Source organism: Cyprinus carpio, chromosome B25 (assembly GCF_018340385.1).
Source record: "Cyprinus carpio isolate SPL01 chromosome B25, ASM1834038v1, whole genome shotgun sequence".
NCBI lineage: Eukaryota > Metazoa > Chordata > Actinopteri > Cypriniformes > Cyprinidae > Cyprinus > Cyprinus carpio.
Window position 1 is genome coordinate 14577813 of NC_056621.1, and position 17649 is coordinate 14595461.

At 38.0% G+C, this 17649-nt stretch overlaps 1 protein-coding gene across 1 annotated transcript; it reads right to left on the reverse strand.

Annotated features, from left to right (window-relative positions):
• Positions 1–269: 269 nt before the first annotated feature.
• On the reverse strand, positions 270–17649 carry si:ch211-106e7.2. Its single transcript, XM_019095745.2, has 4 exons — positions 17493–17649; positions 1099–6170; positions 958–1017; positions 270–782 (listed from the first exon to the last, which is right to left on the reverse strand). The coding sequence occupies exons 2-4, from the start codon at positions 6110–6112 to the stop codon at positions 622–624; spliced, it is 5235 nt and encodes a 1744-aa protein (XP_018951290.2). The 5' UTR covers positions 6113–6170; positions 17493–17649; the 3' UTR covers positions 270–621.

The window sequence follows — 17649 nt, forward strand, 5'->3', positions numbered from 1 at the left end:
GGAATTCATATTTTTGAATTCTTTTATTTGTATGCATTATTTTTACATTTAAATTCTATTTTGCGTTAATGTCTGTGACGTTTGATATTTAAAATTTTTGCACGGTTTAAAGGCGATTTATAAAAGTGCCTTAAAATAAATATTTTATTATTATTATTGTTTACTAGGTTATGTTCTCTGAAATTTCTCTCCCTCGATGAATCACGGTGTAGCAGAGCTTAAAAACCAGGAGCAAAATTAAACGTATTTGAAACCAAATGTTTTTATTAAAAAAAAAGGTCTTATAAAATCGTACAAAAATAGATGGTCACATTTTTACAAACCAGTGGAATCCAAATAAAAACACTACAATATACAGAATAAAAAAAAAAATATTCAGTTTCATGACGAACATGTTTCTTGGAAATGTAGTTAATGTATAAAACTGGTACACAAATACTGAATGACTAGCAGCAGTTGATCTGGATGAACAGTGTGCAAATGATGCATTTATAATATAATACAAATAATCAAGTTCAAGTAAACATGTATTTGAACACTTGCAGTTTGTAGCAGTTTAGGTTTATCATTCACAGGAAGTAAACATGACAAAAGCCCATTTGCTTATACTTTAATAGAAAATCAAGCTCTTTCACTGGAATTTAAGTTCTGCTTGGAGGCAACGCCCTTCTTTTCTTGATATTTCTTTTTGAACTCTTGGAAGAGGCTACATGAGCCTGAGACGTCAGTGTCCTGGATGGGTTGAGTGCACTTTTTCTTCAAGGGACTGAAACTCCAGACACCTGCAGATAGACAGACAAGCACAAAGCCATTTAGATGAGTGGTTAACTGCCTGCCAAACAATGTTATGCGATTCAGTTCATTAATCATTATTCAGAAGTGGTGAATTGCACCTTTACTTTAAAAGAGGCTAATAAAAGTTACATTTCAAATTAACATGAATCTTCAGTCCAGTACCTTGGGTTGGCACATGGCTAGTTTTCTTCCTTTCGGCTTTTTCTTCTGGGCCTGACATCTCTAGAAAAAGGAACAAGATTTTATAAGTATACATTGGGTACAGCGTAAATAATAATAGAAGTATACATTTTCAGAAGTTACCATTTTGCATAGTCTGTGATGTGTCGGCTTGAGCGCAATTAAGTTCAGCTCCATCTTCCAAGGTAAAAGTCTCTGGCAATACTTTGAACTCCAAAGCAGGACCCTCATCCAATGGCATCAGTGCAGGGTTCCCCAACTCATATTTACTTTTCTTTACATTAACGGGTGAATGCAATAATTTGGATGGCACGGTCTTCCCTCTAGTGATATATTTATTCATTGACATTTGTTGCGTTGTATGCTTGTGCCGTCTCTTCCGCTTATTTCCTTCAACCAAATAGCTGAAGGATTTACGCTGAACCCGACTTTGCAAGGATGCTCTTCGTATCCGCTTTCTCCTGTCAGTAGCATCTTCATCTTCTGATTCCATACATATGCGCTTCTTTGACTCGCTGTTGTTTTTAACCTTCTGGTGAGAGCTTATAATTATTTGAAGAGTTTTTGGGGGTTCTTCACGACTTGATTTCTCTTTGCATCTTTTAGTTAGCTTTAGTTGGTTTCCTTTTTCAGAAGACGACCCATACAGTGCAAGACATACCGTTTTAGTCTCCTTCAAATCAGGAGCTGGGGTGTCTTGCTCAATCACATTCATAAGAGTCATGTTTGTTGCACATTTTGAGGGCGATTCACTTCTTTTCTGCTCTGAAGTTTCAGTCTCTGCCTTGGAGACCTCTTCGGAAGTTGATATGTCTTTCGCAATCTTTGTCTTCACCGTAGTAGGATCATGCAGCAATGGGTTTTCGTCCTCAGAATCATCTGTGGCTTCAGAATCATCTGTTCTTTCCAGAGCAGCAGCAGCATCCATTTCCACACGTTCGCAATCACCAGGACTGTCTTTTTCAGCCTGCACCTCTAAACTTGTTCTGTGGGCCTCAATTTGAATCTCCTTCTCCCTCGACTCTGCTTTTATCTGGCACATGCACAACGAGCCATTTCCATGTTCTAAAGTTTGAAACCATTTAGCAAGACAACAGTAAGACTCCAACTGTTCACCACCAGAACTTGGATATTTTCTCTCTTTTGGCTTCATATCTTCTAGGAGCACTTTTTCAGAATCGAGTTCCAGGACTTGAACCTTCACCTGGTCCTCAGTGGAATTATGAACTGTAGTATCTTTCTGCAAGTCCTTATCTTCCGTCTCGCCAGCAAACCAAAGCTTGGCCATTTCATGAGGGAAAACATCAATCTTAATAGAGTCTAAACCGTCAATCTTCTCAGTCTCCTCTTCATTCATGTTAACAGGAAGTTCTTGACTAGGTTTTGGATCAGTCTTGCATCTCACGCTATCATCTGTGAGCATACAGTCAATTTCAGGCATTTCTTCATTGGATTTATTTTGCACTTGAGATGGTTCTTTAATCACAGGATCAAGTTTTGGTGGACTTGCACAAATACTTTGGCTCGTTGATCCTTCAGTCAACACTGGACTTTTAGCTCCATCAGTCCCTTCCATCCTCCACATGTTTACCTGTTCTTTTGTTGATACTGTGTCTTGGGGTGAATTCAACAAACAGGCCCGGTGCATTGTCTCCAGTGGTGCAGCAATGTCTTTATCTTCAATCATCTGATCAGCAAAGCATTGCATAGCCACTTCATGAGGGAGAACGTTAATCTTAATAGAAGCTGAAGCATCCATCTCGACAAACTCCTCTTCATTCATGTTCATAGAAAGTTCTAGACTGGGATTTGATTCAGTCTCACATCTCATAGAGTCCTCTGTGAGTACACAGTCGATTTCAGGCATTTCTTCATCAGATTCATTTCGCATTTGAGATGGTCCCGTGAGCACTGGATAAAGTTTTGGCGGACGTGCATAGTCAATTTGCCTGGTTGATCCATGAGCCAACACTGGACTTTTGGCTCGATTACAAAGAGGGTCATCCAGCCTTAATATTGCATTCTTTGGTGTTGGAGCAATGTCTTTATTTTCAGCAAAGCATCGTTTAGCCATTTCCTGAGTGAGAACATCAAGCTTAAAAGAAGATGAAGCATCCATCTCAACAATCTTCTCATCATTGATTTGTACGTGAAGTTCTTGACAAGGTTTTGGATCAGTCTCACATCTTAGGGTTTTATCAATTTTACTGTAAAGCATCATTTCGCTGGATTCATTTTGCACTTGGGTTAATGGAACAAACTGCCGTTTTTCAACCACAGGACTAAGCGTCGATGCTTCGATTGTGCAGTCACTTTCGCTGGATGTTTCATCAATCAAAATGGGACTTTGGGCTCCAACACTATTACCAAAACTGGTGTCCAGTTTTGACGTTCTAGATGACTTTTTATGCTTTTTCAAACCACCATGTTTTTCAAATAATTTTTTATACTTTATTAATGAAACATTTCGTTTTTCCAGTGTCCTCACCAGGTTTCTCATGCTGTTCAGTGGATTAACAGTATTTGGTTGTTCATTAAACTTCGGAGAGACGTTATCAATCACTGATGGAGACTGAGCATTCGAGGGAACAGAAGATTCTTCACGAATCTCATCGTACATATTTTTCTTGGAGGAGATTTGTTCTTGTTGTACTTTGTCTGTAAATGGAATATGTTCAGCTAAAGATGACTTGTACTGTTCTGATAGCAATGCTAGAACTCTGGATGCTGAATATTTGGCCTTCTCCTCTAGCTTCTGCCTGCTTATTGGTTCTTCTGTTGATTTTGTGTCAAGTACTTGGGTTGTGTTCAACAAAGGCGCCTTGTGCTTGTCTGGAAATGCAGCAATCATTTGATGTCCTTTCATCTCATTAGCAAAGCACTGCCTAGCCATTTCATGAGGGAGAACGTTCATCTTAGTGGCTGAAGAATCCATCTTGTCAGTCTCCAATTCATTCACTTGCACAGGAGTTTCTTGACTAGGTTTTGGCGTGGTCTCATATCTCACGTTCTTATCAAGAACGGCACATTCATTAAGCATTTTTTGACTGGATCTAACTTGCATTTCAGAAGATAACGCAATCTCCTGTTGTTTTGCAACCACATGAATGGGCTTTGGGGAGTTTGTATAGTCATTTTGGCCAATTGATTTGGGCGACAAAACACTCTTGGTTCCAAATTGGTTATCCAAACTTGACTTTCCAGTAGGGACACCTTGTTCACCCAAATCCACCATGGCCTCCAGAGATTTTGCAATAATTGGTTGACTGTTGGTTAGTTCTGTAACCTGACAATTATGCTTCGGTGAGCAGTTGATGTTAGCCACAGGTGATGATTGTCCATTAAATGAAACGGGCACGGTTTCATGTAGACTCTCCTTGTTTGATGCTGGTTCATCTGCTGGTACTTTGTTCTCCACCGCTGATGGTAATTGTTTAGTCCCAATCAATGATGGCTTTTCAGTGGCTTCTTGCAATTTGCTTGGTGCTTCACATGCCGAGTTTTGTGCTTCGTGTTCGGGGACATTTTGAAAAGACTTATAGAACCAAGAATAACCACATTCCTTGTCGATGTCATCAACGTTTTCATTAAGATTCAACCAGGACGACGTGTACGTCATCTTCGGTGGCACTTCGTTGTGTTTTAAAACGTGAAAATTCTCAATGACTTTGCTACGTGCATCATTTACAATTTGCCTCAGTATCACAGGCTCGTTCATCGGAGAGTAAATATAAACTTCTTCCATTATGCTTTGATATATGCCACTTTCTACAACTTCAGAAAACTTGCGAGTATCCCCATTCCAGTAAAGTTTTAAGATGTCCTTCCCAGGATCAGTTATGTGGATGTTCTTCTGATCCCCATTTTCTATTTGCTGAATCACGGCCATTAAGGTCTGCAATCGATCTAATGGCCATTCAATAAAAGGAACAGTGTCCGGGTCAATTGTTTTTTTGTCCATGACTGTACAGTTTTTATTCATCTTTTCAGCTGATTCATTTTGCATTTGAGCTGGAACAGACTCGTTTTGTTCTGCAACCACACATTTCAGGTTCGGACTTTGGTCAGTTGATTCATTAGCCAAAACCGGACTCTTGGCTCCAACTACGTTGCAAAGGCCATCATTCAGCCTTGGTTCTGCTGACTTTGGTCGTTGATGCTTGCTTGTTGGGTCATTTGGTTCTCCCGTTTGGTTCATCAGATTAGCGTTGGACACCAGAGGATGTGGAATATTTGGTTGAAGGTGTACAGTCTCTTGCACAGGGTTTACATTCATTTTCACATTAGCAGATTTGTCTAATACATTAACAGGGGCTGTTCCTATTGGAGACAATGGTGGGACAACGGCAACAGCTCTCTGAGCAGCATTATTCGATTGCAGGTTCTGTGCACAGGTAGAAAGCATTTGCACGTTAGCATTATTTGTATTTTCAGCAAACAACAACTGGTAAAGGTATCCACCAAACAAACTACTTTGGCCAAGATGTGCATTTTCTGTTGGAGGACAATAATTTAGGTTAGATGGCAAGCTTTTCCTTGTTTTCGAGGAGTCTTTTGGCAATTTAGTAGGAGCATTTGCATAGTGCTGCCTGCTATGCAAGTTGCTTGTGTTCACATTTATTCTAGGTTCATTAAGACTTTGAGTGTCTATTGTTTTAAACTGTTGCAAATTATGTGGGCCAGCTGCTGAGGAGGTAGTTTGTGGTTGCATGTATAAACTGTTAGTTGAGTTAAAGGCACAATGTGTCATGTTTGGCCCATTATTGTTGGGAGCACCTTGTAGATTTATGTTGTTAACAGGTAGGAATATCTGGCAATTAGAGGGCATGTTCCACAGAATAATTTGGGAGTCCTGTTTTCCTGTTGGCAACATATGGTTTGCATTAGGCTGATTTTCTTGTGCAAGCTTTGTGCCTTTGGTAGCTTGAACGCCACTAGCCAAAATCTGGTCACTGGTTGCTGGTTGAACTGTGCAGGTGAAGTAATTTCCGGTGGCAGTTTGTCCAGAATATGAGGGACTTGCAGTGGGAGGTGGTAAACATAGCTGGTAAAAGTTCTGGCTCGTCCCGTTTCCAGGTGTAGTTCCTTCTCCATGCAAATTTTGCAGTTGTCCTGAATGTTGTGAATTGGCTTGCATGCTACTGAATATTCAATTGTATCTCCAGACAGAATGTAGGAGTGGAATAATCACATCCCTGGAAAAAAGAAAGCAAAAAATTAGGGTAACAAAATATTTCAACCTAAATACCATTAGTATTACAAGATCATTTACTGGTATTAGACTAACTCTTTGGAAGTTTATTATATCTTATTTATTCTATCAGCAAACCATCGTGGTTTTCCATTGCAACGCAGGCCTGGGAAAATGAATGAGCAGACACAGGGAGTCACAGAGGGTGCATTATCAAAGCATTCTCAACTTTAAGGACGGTGAAACAAGGAGTCCAGCTGTCCTGGACATCCAACCAAAGTATTCAGAAATTACACATTACCATATATGCATATAAAGTAATATAATTTTTTTAAATTATAACAGGGTTTCTACAGACATGAAAAAAAAAAAAAAAAAAAAAAAAAAAAAGTTACATTTAAGACTTTAAGAACTTTAATACCAACTTACATGAAATTTAAGATCTAAACCTGTAATGGAAATACACATATTACGTACATATGTAATATTTAATGTGTTTAACATAAAAAGAAAAAATATCATCGCTGTAATAAATTGCATTAAGATATAGGCTACAGTAAACTTTTCACATCAACAGACAATATTCCATGCAAAATATCCACAGAAAAGCACCGCATCACAGATTTTTGGTGGTGTAAACTATTTATACAGAAGCAATATTTTCAGTGTTCTATCAGCTTTTACATACTTAAATCTGCATATTATTGTTTACCTTTTTACAAATGCATAATGTTTTGATACATTAAACAAAACTTTGAACACTAATATTTGAAAAAAATTTAAATAATAAAAAGGTACTTTCAATGTGAAATTAGGTGGCAGCAAGTCAGTGGTAATAAGAGAGTCATTGCGATTTAACTGAATCATTTAAATGATTGATTCATTCAGGAATGAAACACCTTCATGTTGCTCAGAGATGTACAACAGTGCTGTGGCTGTGTTTGGAATTATTTTTGTTGTCGAAAAAGTGTGAAGGGGTGGATGTCGAGCTGCCATATCCTTCATATTGATATTATTACATTACATTATTTCTTAAGTTTACATTATTTAATCAAGTTCTGGCAAGAGTGAAATGTGTAACCTTATGTGCGCTTATGAGATATTAAAGAATCCTGCCTTATGCTGTACTTCTGCTCTCTAAGATGATGACTTCATAGTGTTTGTGTAACGAACCATACTGATAAAATTCTAGCTAGGGCTAGGTGGCCTTGAAGTTCTGATAAGTTCTCTGCGTATGTGTGTTAGTATCTGTCTGTACAGGGACAGGCTAAGGCATCCCCACGATAAACGTTCAACTGCCAGTGTCCAGCGTATCAGATATATGTCTTTGGAGAGACATATCGTGTCTGACCTCTGGTCACCAAAATAGTTGTCAGAAGATATGCTTGAAGCGTTTATGTCCATATGTGGAAACTGTCTAAGTTTATCTAGGTTTTGTAGGGCCCTATGAAATCCATTTTTTTCCCCCAAATTCCGTTTTATTTTATTTTTTCAAATTCCGTTTTTTTCCGTTTTAATTTTTCTGGATTCCGTTTTTTTCCAGCAAAATTTTTTAGACTCCTTTTTAATGGTTAAATTACAATTTTATTAATCAAAAAGCATGTCTAATTAATTAAAATCATGAAATATACACTTTCACATCTATTTATTAAAATTTTAACAAAAATTGCCATGAATACCTTTACAGTTCTGTGTACGTGATATGACGCTAGTTTTAGTTTTACTCAAATACTCATTTAGGCACTCTCAGAGCAGTTCTGGAGATGTTCTTCATGTGTTCTATCCTTATTTAGAGACAGCAGACGCTGAAATCACCGCAAGCGTCATGCTCGCTTCCATAAGTGTGTAATAGATGAAACCGCGCTTCTGTGAGACAGGCATAACATGAAGGATTCATATTTAAATGGACTTTTCCGGCTTAATATTTACGGATACTAGCCCATATCGCGATTTGATTTAGTGTAATGACCTACTTTTAAATTAATTAATTCAAAATTTGACAAATTCTGTGTTAAACTGTAAATTCCGTTTTATGACTGGAGTCCACGATTCCATCTGCGTTTTTTTTTTTTTTTTTTTTTTTTTTTTTGCATCGCAGAAATCATAGGGCCCTAGTTTTGGAACCAATCAGAATTTTGTTGACTTATGCATTGATGCAATTAGCACTCTCTGTCAGGGTATAATTGTTGGTGATTTTGAACTGTACGCAGAGCGGACTAAGAACTCCATTGAGAGTGTTACAGCGGACTTCTGCTGATGAAACTGCAAACTGTTTTTAGCTATATGAAGTGGCATAAATATATACATTTTCTGCCCCCATGTCTTGAATTTTGTGATCACTGAACACTCTAAATGTGCACGCGCACTAGACTTTTCATGGTTCATGATTTTTACCTCAGTGTGTTTCTGAGTTTGTGTGCGGTTACGGTCATTAGTTCTGAAGTCTCTCACAAAGAGATAGAGTAAGCCTCAACATGTCTATATCCATTATCATTGTCGCCATTTACATTGAATGTAGGCTAATGAAATTAGAAGAATCATTCTCGCTTTTCGATGCTTCGCCGGTTAATTATTACTATATTTTGTCACTTATATTTTAATCAGGCTATAGAGAATGGGAATCTACGTCACACCGCATTGTTTTAGGACACGCTTAGGGGCACAGTGTAAACACGCAAATCACCACAGAAAAAGCCAACCGTTTACTATTAATATTTTTTTGAAAACCATCTTACATACTCTTAGAAAAAAAAAATTATATAAAAAAAAAAAAAAAAAAAAAAAAAAACGCTCTAATGGTCTCTTTCATTACAGTGGTACAGATATAGGCCAACTGCTAAAACACTTTGGTCTGCTTTATAAAGACCTTGACTTGAATGAACCAAGTTGAAGATTCCTAACTATTAGAGATGCCGAACAATATTGCAAGCGATCGAATGAATGAATGAATGAATGAATGAATGAATGAATTCCGTACTTGGAAATCAGTACAAACAAGTGGCCAGGTATCACCGACCTACCACAAGATAACATTTCCATATATGATTTTCTTCTATTTGTAGCGTGAGGTCTTACAAAAGTTTCATGCAAATCACTGTATATAATAAATCTACAGGGATCAATTACTAAGCCACTTCTTATTTGAGATGTTTACCATACCGAGTTTTAGAATCCACGTTCATTATCAGTGTTGATTTGCGCAGCTTGTCAGTTAACATCAGCTCTGTGTAGTAACAGTTGCTCTATGTGAAATCACTCACCTGATGGAATTTACCGCTGATTAGAGAACCGGCTTTACTAACAAGATGCGCATTAATTATCAGCCGATATTTATTGTGCACCCCTTATGCGAATCTTCCCACATCGTGACGTAGAGAAGTGGGGGCGTGTTTAAACGAGGCATTTTAGAAGGGCGCGGGTGGGTTTGAGACATAAAAGCAAAACTAGAAATCCTATCTATACACTATTTAGTGCAACTTTAGGGATCCTATCTATTCACGAACAGCTTGTAACACTCCAAAGAGAAAAGGAAAACTTGAAATTGCATCATATGGCCCCTTTAAGAAGGTAGTTTGACCTGTATTCTGCTACTTCGATTCTCTCTGATGATGCAGTAACTACAGCAGGAGAGAGAAAAAAATCTTCGGTCTGTCCAATGATAGTAAACAGTCATTAGTTCCATCAGACTGAAGACATTTTTTCAGCTGGCTAAAAACTCTTTGGTGGACACACGTTATTGAATATTTATTGTTATTATTCTTTGCATTTACGCAATATACTGGAGCAAAACCTGAGAAAGTAGACCAGAATATTCCACTGTGTAACTTGATATATTCTGAGGTAATATAGGTGTAGGGTATTCTGACCAATCCCTCGCCTGACCCATTACTTTATGTAACAGAGACTAAAGCAAATGTGAATGTTGACTTTGGTGATCTCATCATTAAAGGACTGCAAGTGGAAGAAAGCCGAAAAGTCAAAAAGCAAGCGAAAATGGAGAAGGGTCGCCAAGCAACGAAGAAACCTGAAATACCAGCAGGACATGAATTTCAAGCTGATATTGAAATTACACTTGACAAAAAAAATAATGAAATTGATAAGAGATGGCTGAGTATAAGAAGATCCATCTCCAATAACAAATGGTTTGGAGTCTTTAAAACCTAAAGCTCCAATTTTAAAGATGTAAGAGTTTCAGATGGAAAGCATGATCATGTTTTCTTTTCTTTTTATCTTTAAAGGTATTAATCTTTTTGGTTTAAGTTGCTATATGCTTTATTTGTTTAAAAGTTGTTAAAGGATGCAGTTGCATTTTTCACGATACTTGGGAGATGAAACCGCAACCGAGCTGTGTTAATTTTGCTATGCATGAAGGTGTGATTTCTGTGGTTGAACAGAGCATACATGTACCTATGCATAAGAGATGTTATAGATATTTTTAGGTTAACATTTAGGTGTTGCTGACCACCCCTGCTATTCTTCCATTTGAACTTTTGACACTCTGGATTAAATATGATTAAGGTCATGTACTCTGTTTGTGTATGAATACACGTGATTACCAAATAAGGGAGAATGCATGGAAGAAATGTAAATGATATGCAAGGCTATAAAAGGTAGAGAAGACCTGAGTGCAGGGCCGCACTTCGATGGTGAAGACTTATTCGCTGTTATTTTCATTTTTGATTACTTATGAGTTATTGTCTATTAATAAAACAAGCCATGACAAATGGTGATGCGAAAAACTTTATTAAAAGAAGAGTCTCTGAGTAATTCATTTATAAGTAACATATTATTCTGAACCGAATATTCCTACGAGCTTCAAGCAGTCCGAACTCAGCTGAGCAGTTGAGGGTGCCGAAGAGGATTCCATGTCTTTCCGTCACAGATCCGGATCTCAGTGGTAAGAACAGATTATTTATAACTGTTTATGAGAGTAAGGAATGTGCGTTAGACATTTAGTGGATTTCCCTCGGGATATGAAACAAACTGTGTACGCATGAGCATGCCATTTACCAATGATTGGAATTCATTAACATACACGTTTAACTAACAAATCGGACGTTTACGAAGCATTTGTGAATCCGGAGGAAAGTTTTCGGGGAGGTCTGTTTTGCACACAAATTACTCAGAATTTACGAATGTTTCATGAATGAGGCCCAATGTGTGAAAAAGTGAAAGCACATTAAGAAAAACAATAGAGAGTGAAGCCTTAAATTATATTAACAACTGGAAATTGGTCAGTTAAAAAAAAAAAAAAAAAAAAAAAAAAAAAAATTAGGCTACAAATGAGAACCCTTCCACACCAAAACAAGTTACAGTCAAGAAAGGATTTAACGATTTCTCTCGCCTCTACCCCTGCTGGTTCCACCATCAGTAATCTACACCTCACAGCACCCCTCCCCCATCACCTTCAATAAAGTCCACTCCGCATTTAAAACAAAAGGCACCATCTTGTCCAAATGGTCCTCACAAACGACACTTGATGTTTATTCACACCAAAAGGCAAAACACAACAAATCCCAAAAGACAATACAACAATTTTTAAACAACAATCCCTAGTCTCAGCCATCACGCCCACGGACCGCTGGCTAAACGTCTGATGCATATGGGACACAAAAGTGGAAATTCTTCAGGAGTGCTGAAGTCGTCATCGGATTGGTTGAATTCTACAGGATTTCCGGGTGAGACGCGTGTCGCATTCTTTAACGTTCCACTTGGAAACAAAGATGCCGTGGCGCCAAACCCCCTCACGAAAGAAGAAAGCTGCAGTGTTTACAACTGTGACGACGAGCGCTTATCAGGATCAACTAAACACTGGAGTTTCAAAAGTATGTGAAATATTAAATAAAAATATTTATATATTTTTATTTAAATATTTAAAGTTTGCGGCATAGAATCGTTCAAATATGTCTGCGAGTTTTACACACCGGTCTGTTATTGTGGTAACATTTCCATACCCCAAAACGTGACGCTGAACTAAACAAACTGTGATTGGTTGTTTGACATGTCAGTCAAACGGCTTCATGGGCGGGCCTTGGCCAATGAAAGCTGCCATGAATTCCAGACCTTCAGCCGCAGTCTTAAGGTCTGGCTACGCGAGATTACCACAACCCTAATAACCACAATTATCCACAAGATATCTATATGCAAGTAAATAATTTAAACGGGGTAAGAAAAAAAAATGTAAAATAATGATACATTTTACTTTACTTTAAATTTTGAGATGTAAACTCAATTTTGAGAAAACTTGGAAACTAAACTTAGAATTGTGAGAAAAGTAAGAATTCTGAGTTTAGTGGCCAGTTGCATAAATTGAGGAGAGGAGAGGAATTGTTGAATAAAGTCGTTATTTTTGTTTTCTTCGTGTACAAAAAGTATTCTCGTTGCTTCATAACGTTATGGTTGAATCACTGATGGCAGATGGACTATTCTGACGATGCTTTTCATACTTTTCTGGACCTTGACACTGTTATTTACTTGGCAGTCTATGGGACAGTCACAAGCCTCCCGGTTTTCATCCAAAGTATCTTAAATTGTGTTCTGAAGACGAACAAAACTTTTAAAGGTTTGGAACGACATGGGGGTAAGTGATTAATGACAATTTTCATTTTGGGATGGAGTACCCCTTTAAAAACAAGTGGAGATTGGTCTCATTTTAATCCGAAAAATAAGACATTACCCATTGGTTAACTGGTAGTTGGTCAGACTAAAGCCCTATTCGCACCTATTCGGATGGGACCTGGTGTGATTTAGAAATTATAAGCAGTATTTTTGATAGGATATTACTTGGAAATGTCTTGTCATTATGTCTAGCTGTACGATACGAAGAATGATCTCAATCCAATCTTTTTTTTTTTCACTCTTCTAATGGTTTTCAGCTTTCTCTTTCTGCAAATTGTGTAGTTGTATGGTGTATAGCAGGGTTCCTCTATAGACGACCCGCAAGAGAAAAATGTTTGGCCCGCACTAATTACAAATAATGTGATATGACAATTCAAACGCAGCATCAGAAAGCGACATTAACTTTCATCATGTCGACACCGGATGCAAGCGGCGTGACAACAAAATACAATAGAACTTATTATAATCAGTGATGCTGTCTACACTGGATGCGGAGCAGCTGCACAACAAACCCCCGACAGATTGTGGCGCCCCCAGAAAATTTTAATAGGGGTGGCCAGATGAGGCCACAGTAAATCTTGGTGTGGCACACCAAAATAAAGAAATGAAAAATAAAATAATTAAAAGTTCCACTTAATGTGCATTATACATATTAACTTTTGTTTCTGGTTAATGTAACAATATGATTTTAATTAGCAATTAATTACTTTTTAAATAGTATAGGTCTTTTGAATAATTATACATCAGTAACGGACAAATTTTTTCTAAAAGCGTGCACCATGTTTTAGGTCAAACTCTTGCATTTGGGCTGTTAACAAGCACATGCAATCAGTATCAACAAAACTGATCTTTGCAATGCAGTGAAAACACAGAAGCTGCATCTTAAGTGCCATTTAGATGTTTTTGCACACTGTTTAATGCAGTTTTGTGGGACACTGAATACTTTAAACTATTTTGATATATTAAACAAAACATTGAAAACTAATGTTTGAAATTATTTTAAAAATGAAAAAGTACCTTAAATGTGAAATTAAAACCGCCAGTAGGTGGCAGCGAGTCACTTAAGCGAGTCATTGCGATTGAACCGAATCATTTAAACAGTTGATTCATTCAGGAACGAAACACTATCTTGTTGCTCAGATGCAAAACAGTGGCTGTTTGGAATGATTTTGGTTTTTAGAAATAGAGCAAAAACAGGGAATATGTTGTCTAAAACAAGTCTCATAATATTAACTTCTTGTTTATTGAACTGTTGTATAAAATCTATAATCACATTTGTAAGCACCTCAATACTAGGGCTGGGCGATATATGTCACATTAGGGCTGCACGATTAATCGCATGCATTTGTCATGCGTGTCTCATCAGTAAAGCTGGTTCCGTGATTAGCGGTAAATATCCGTCACCTGTTTTCAAATGCACCGGGAGTTCATACACAGAGCCGTAGTTTACTGACAAGCTACGCAATATCGTGTTCATAATCGAATGCGATTAATCTCAATTATGAACAGAATATTGCGTAGCTTGTCAGTGAAGTACGGCTCTGTGTATTAACTGCCGCTCCCGTTTGAAAACAGGTGACAGACATTTACCGCTAATCACGGAACCGGCTTTACTGATGAGACACGCATGACAAATGCATGCGATTAATCGTGCAGCCCTATGTCACATGCGATTGTCACGCGCATTTCGTCAGTAAAGCCGGTTCCCTGATTACCGCTAAATCGTCATCACCTGCATTCAAATGGAGTGGCATTTAATAGACAGAGTCGTAGATCACTGACAAGCTACGCAATATCGTGTTCATTATCGCAGATGAATCGCCGTCAATAATGAACGCGATATTGCGTAGCTTGTTTAATGAGTGTGGGGAAGAAAATATGTAGTCAGCGGAGTCTGTTTCATACAGAGAGGTTCAACTGCAATTATATTTGTTCTTTTGTGCCAGTATTTCCAAGAACTATCAGTTAGTATGATATTTTCAAGAGATCTCAAAAGAGGAAGAGGTCCAAAACCGAGACGCAGACTAGACTATTTTTAAAGATCATGAGGTATTGTTAATTATAGTCCTACTATGCTTTAGATGACGACTTCTGTCTGGAACAATTGTTTACTGTGAACTTACAGGTAATATAAGAGAGCCTTATGCACTCTGCAGACAGACTCTTCTCTCTCTTTCAAGCTTTCACTTCCTCTTTCTTTGGCTTCACTTGAAAACTCAGACTTAGAACTTTTACAGGTTTTTATTCAATTCAGATACCTTTTTGATTCAGACAGAATAATTGTTTATGTTTGGTTACAATTTTTATTAATGTTGTTATTAAGACTAGATGGGTTCAATCCGTCATAAATGGATTGTTATTAAAAATGTACTAACAGTTGATTTGTATTTTCGCTATCTGAAGATGGTTATTATCATTAAGAGTTTTGTTTCCAAGTTATGATTTGTAGTTTCTGTTCTCTATATTCTTTTGAATAAATTTACATATTGCTGCACTTTGACCGTCTGGCCTGGATTCGATTTTGCATCACTAGTTTAAATCACATTTGTGTTCTTTCCTGAATTCAAGCGCTTCACACCGGATCTCCTAGCGCTGTAGTGGTCGAGTGATCGAGACTCATCAGCGTGAGTGAGCTCGCCTCGTGCTGCGCTGCCATTTGAATTCTGAGACGAGAGTGAACAGCGCGATTATCTTCGTTATCGTTTTATTGCCCAGCCCTAATTCAACACTGTAAAAACCTTACTGAGTAACTTTTAGATTGCCACAAAAGTTAACTGAGAACATACATTCATGTCTTTACTATAAGTAATTATTGTGTGGCATACATACCTGTCTCTCCAAAACGTCCAGGTGCTCTCAAGTGATCGAATCAGTCCTGCTTTTTGCCCTGTGCAACAACGGGACTGGGGAGGGCGAGAGGGAAGGGCAGCTACTCTGGTGGCGCCAATCTGCAGTCTTTTTTGGTGGCTGCAGCGAGTGCTGCATTAATTTTTTTTATTTTTTTACTTTTTAAAACTATTGTGAATTAACATTATGCATTTAAATTAATAGTACCCACTGCGAATCAACCTAGAGGTGGCCAGAGTTTAAACAGTGGTGGCCGGGGCCACCCCTTGGGGGCGCCCCTGCGACAGAACACTGCTGACTCGTTCTATTTATGACGTGCTGACACAAGGTTCAAATGATTTGCAGTGTCGCGTCCAGTGTTGATTGGCGAGTGTGAAGTAAATAAAATTGCTACACTGAAGTAAGTATAATTAAACCTAAAATAGAATATTCAAATGTGAATGGCCTGAACAGGTTTGAGTGAGTGCGTGATACCATCTTTGTTATGGATGCTGGTTCGCAGTGAGTACACAGTTTTAACGTAAGTTTGCTTTAGCCTAATTTATTTATTTTCGAGATCTGAGGTAAATTGTTCCTTTCACTATGACTATAAAGACCACGCAAAATAATATTCAAACTCACATTAGACACTTTAAACACTGAATAGAGCACAATCATTTGCTGAGATTATCACGGTCATGTTTTATATGTTGTTCCTGCCGCGAGGTCACAGAAAATAAATAAACATTTCTAAAATAGAATTCCGTGTCGCTTATTGTCACGTGTCGCTGTCGCGAGTGGTTAAAACAAAAAAATACACGGAAAAGATACTTTTTATCGCGTCGCGTCAGGTTGGGACACATGGTGTTACAGTTTGATCCCCCCAAAAAAATCTAAGTATAAAAATATTAATGCTGACAGATCTAATAATTGAATCTGCAATTAGAGAAAGTGAGTTCCTAATTGAGGAACCCTGGTGTATAGCAATGACCCAAAATACCACCAAAACACACCCACGCAGCCTACATTCTTCGCGTAAAGTGGATAAAAAACGCACAGGAAACAAAAACCTTGGGAAAAAAAATGATATACGACCGCGCCAAATCACAAAGATGCACAGAACCTATGTGTTCGGCGAAATATGATTAGTAGGTCATATGCCGGGGAAATTTTACATTACAAATTACAGACATGGCCGATTCGCACAGGAATAAGATCACCCCCGCAATTATTACAAACGAGGAGATCACCAGCCAACGTTAACACCAACCCCGAGCGAATAGGGCTTAAGTTAGTTCTTACACAGTCTTAACACAGAAGTAAATTCGGGCTTTTCAACCTCAGAACTGCGAGAAAATAGTCCGAATTGAATGTGTGGGATAAAAAGCTGCAACTAACGTTACCTTTATTAGTTTGTTTTTAATTCCGCGGAGGAAACGAACTATTGTCGTTGACTAACGTTAGATGGGTGTCACAAATTATTAAATATGAATTAACGTCACGTTCTATTGCTTTACCAGTAACCGTATGCACCAAAGTTGAAAAATTCAAGAATCAGAATGTAACCCTTAATTCGGTCTCATCAGCACGCTAGTACACCAGAGGCCACAGGAAAGAGTCTCGGTTTTAAATTCGCGTTATAAGGTCATCTCTAATCGATCTTTTAAAAACATGCTTTTAAATGCACAGATTTGCCTTTGAATGGCTTTACAAAGGTTATCGTTTTTACGCAAACCAAAAACGAAGCTCTAAAACTCTCTAACTAACCCATGAAAAGTTTTGTCATGCACAGTCTGCAGCGACAACACGTCCAAATTATAAACGAAGGAAACTCAAATCGTTCACTTCAATGAAATACTGAACTACATACTGAACTACTTACTGAACATTCGTGTAAGAACCGCTCCTCTGTCTCGATGAATGTATTCCTCTCAGCTGCTTTCTCTAACTAATAGTCAGCTCCACACAAGCAATCTTACCAGGCCTCTCATGTGCGCGAGGGGTGGGGCCGTTATTGCCCATGTTGCCAAGTCCATTGT

Bases quoted from the DNA above. Each gene is read 5' to 3' on its own strand.
- si:ch211-106e7.2 (XM_019095745.2), bottom strand. From the start codon at position 6,112: ATGCAAGCCAATTCACAACATTCAGGACAACTGCAAAATTTGCATGGA. The intron at 1,018-1,098 runs GTAACTTCTGAA...TCCTTTTTCTAG, and splicing joins ATCACAGACTATGCAAAATG to AGATGTCAGGCCCAGAAGAA. The intron at 783-957 runs GTACTGGACTGA...GTCTATCTGCAG, and splicing joins TAGCCATGTGCCAACCCAAG to GTGTCTGGAGTTTCAGTCCC.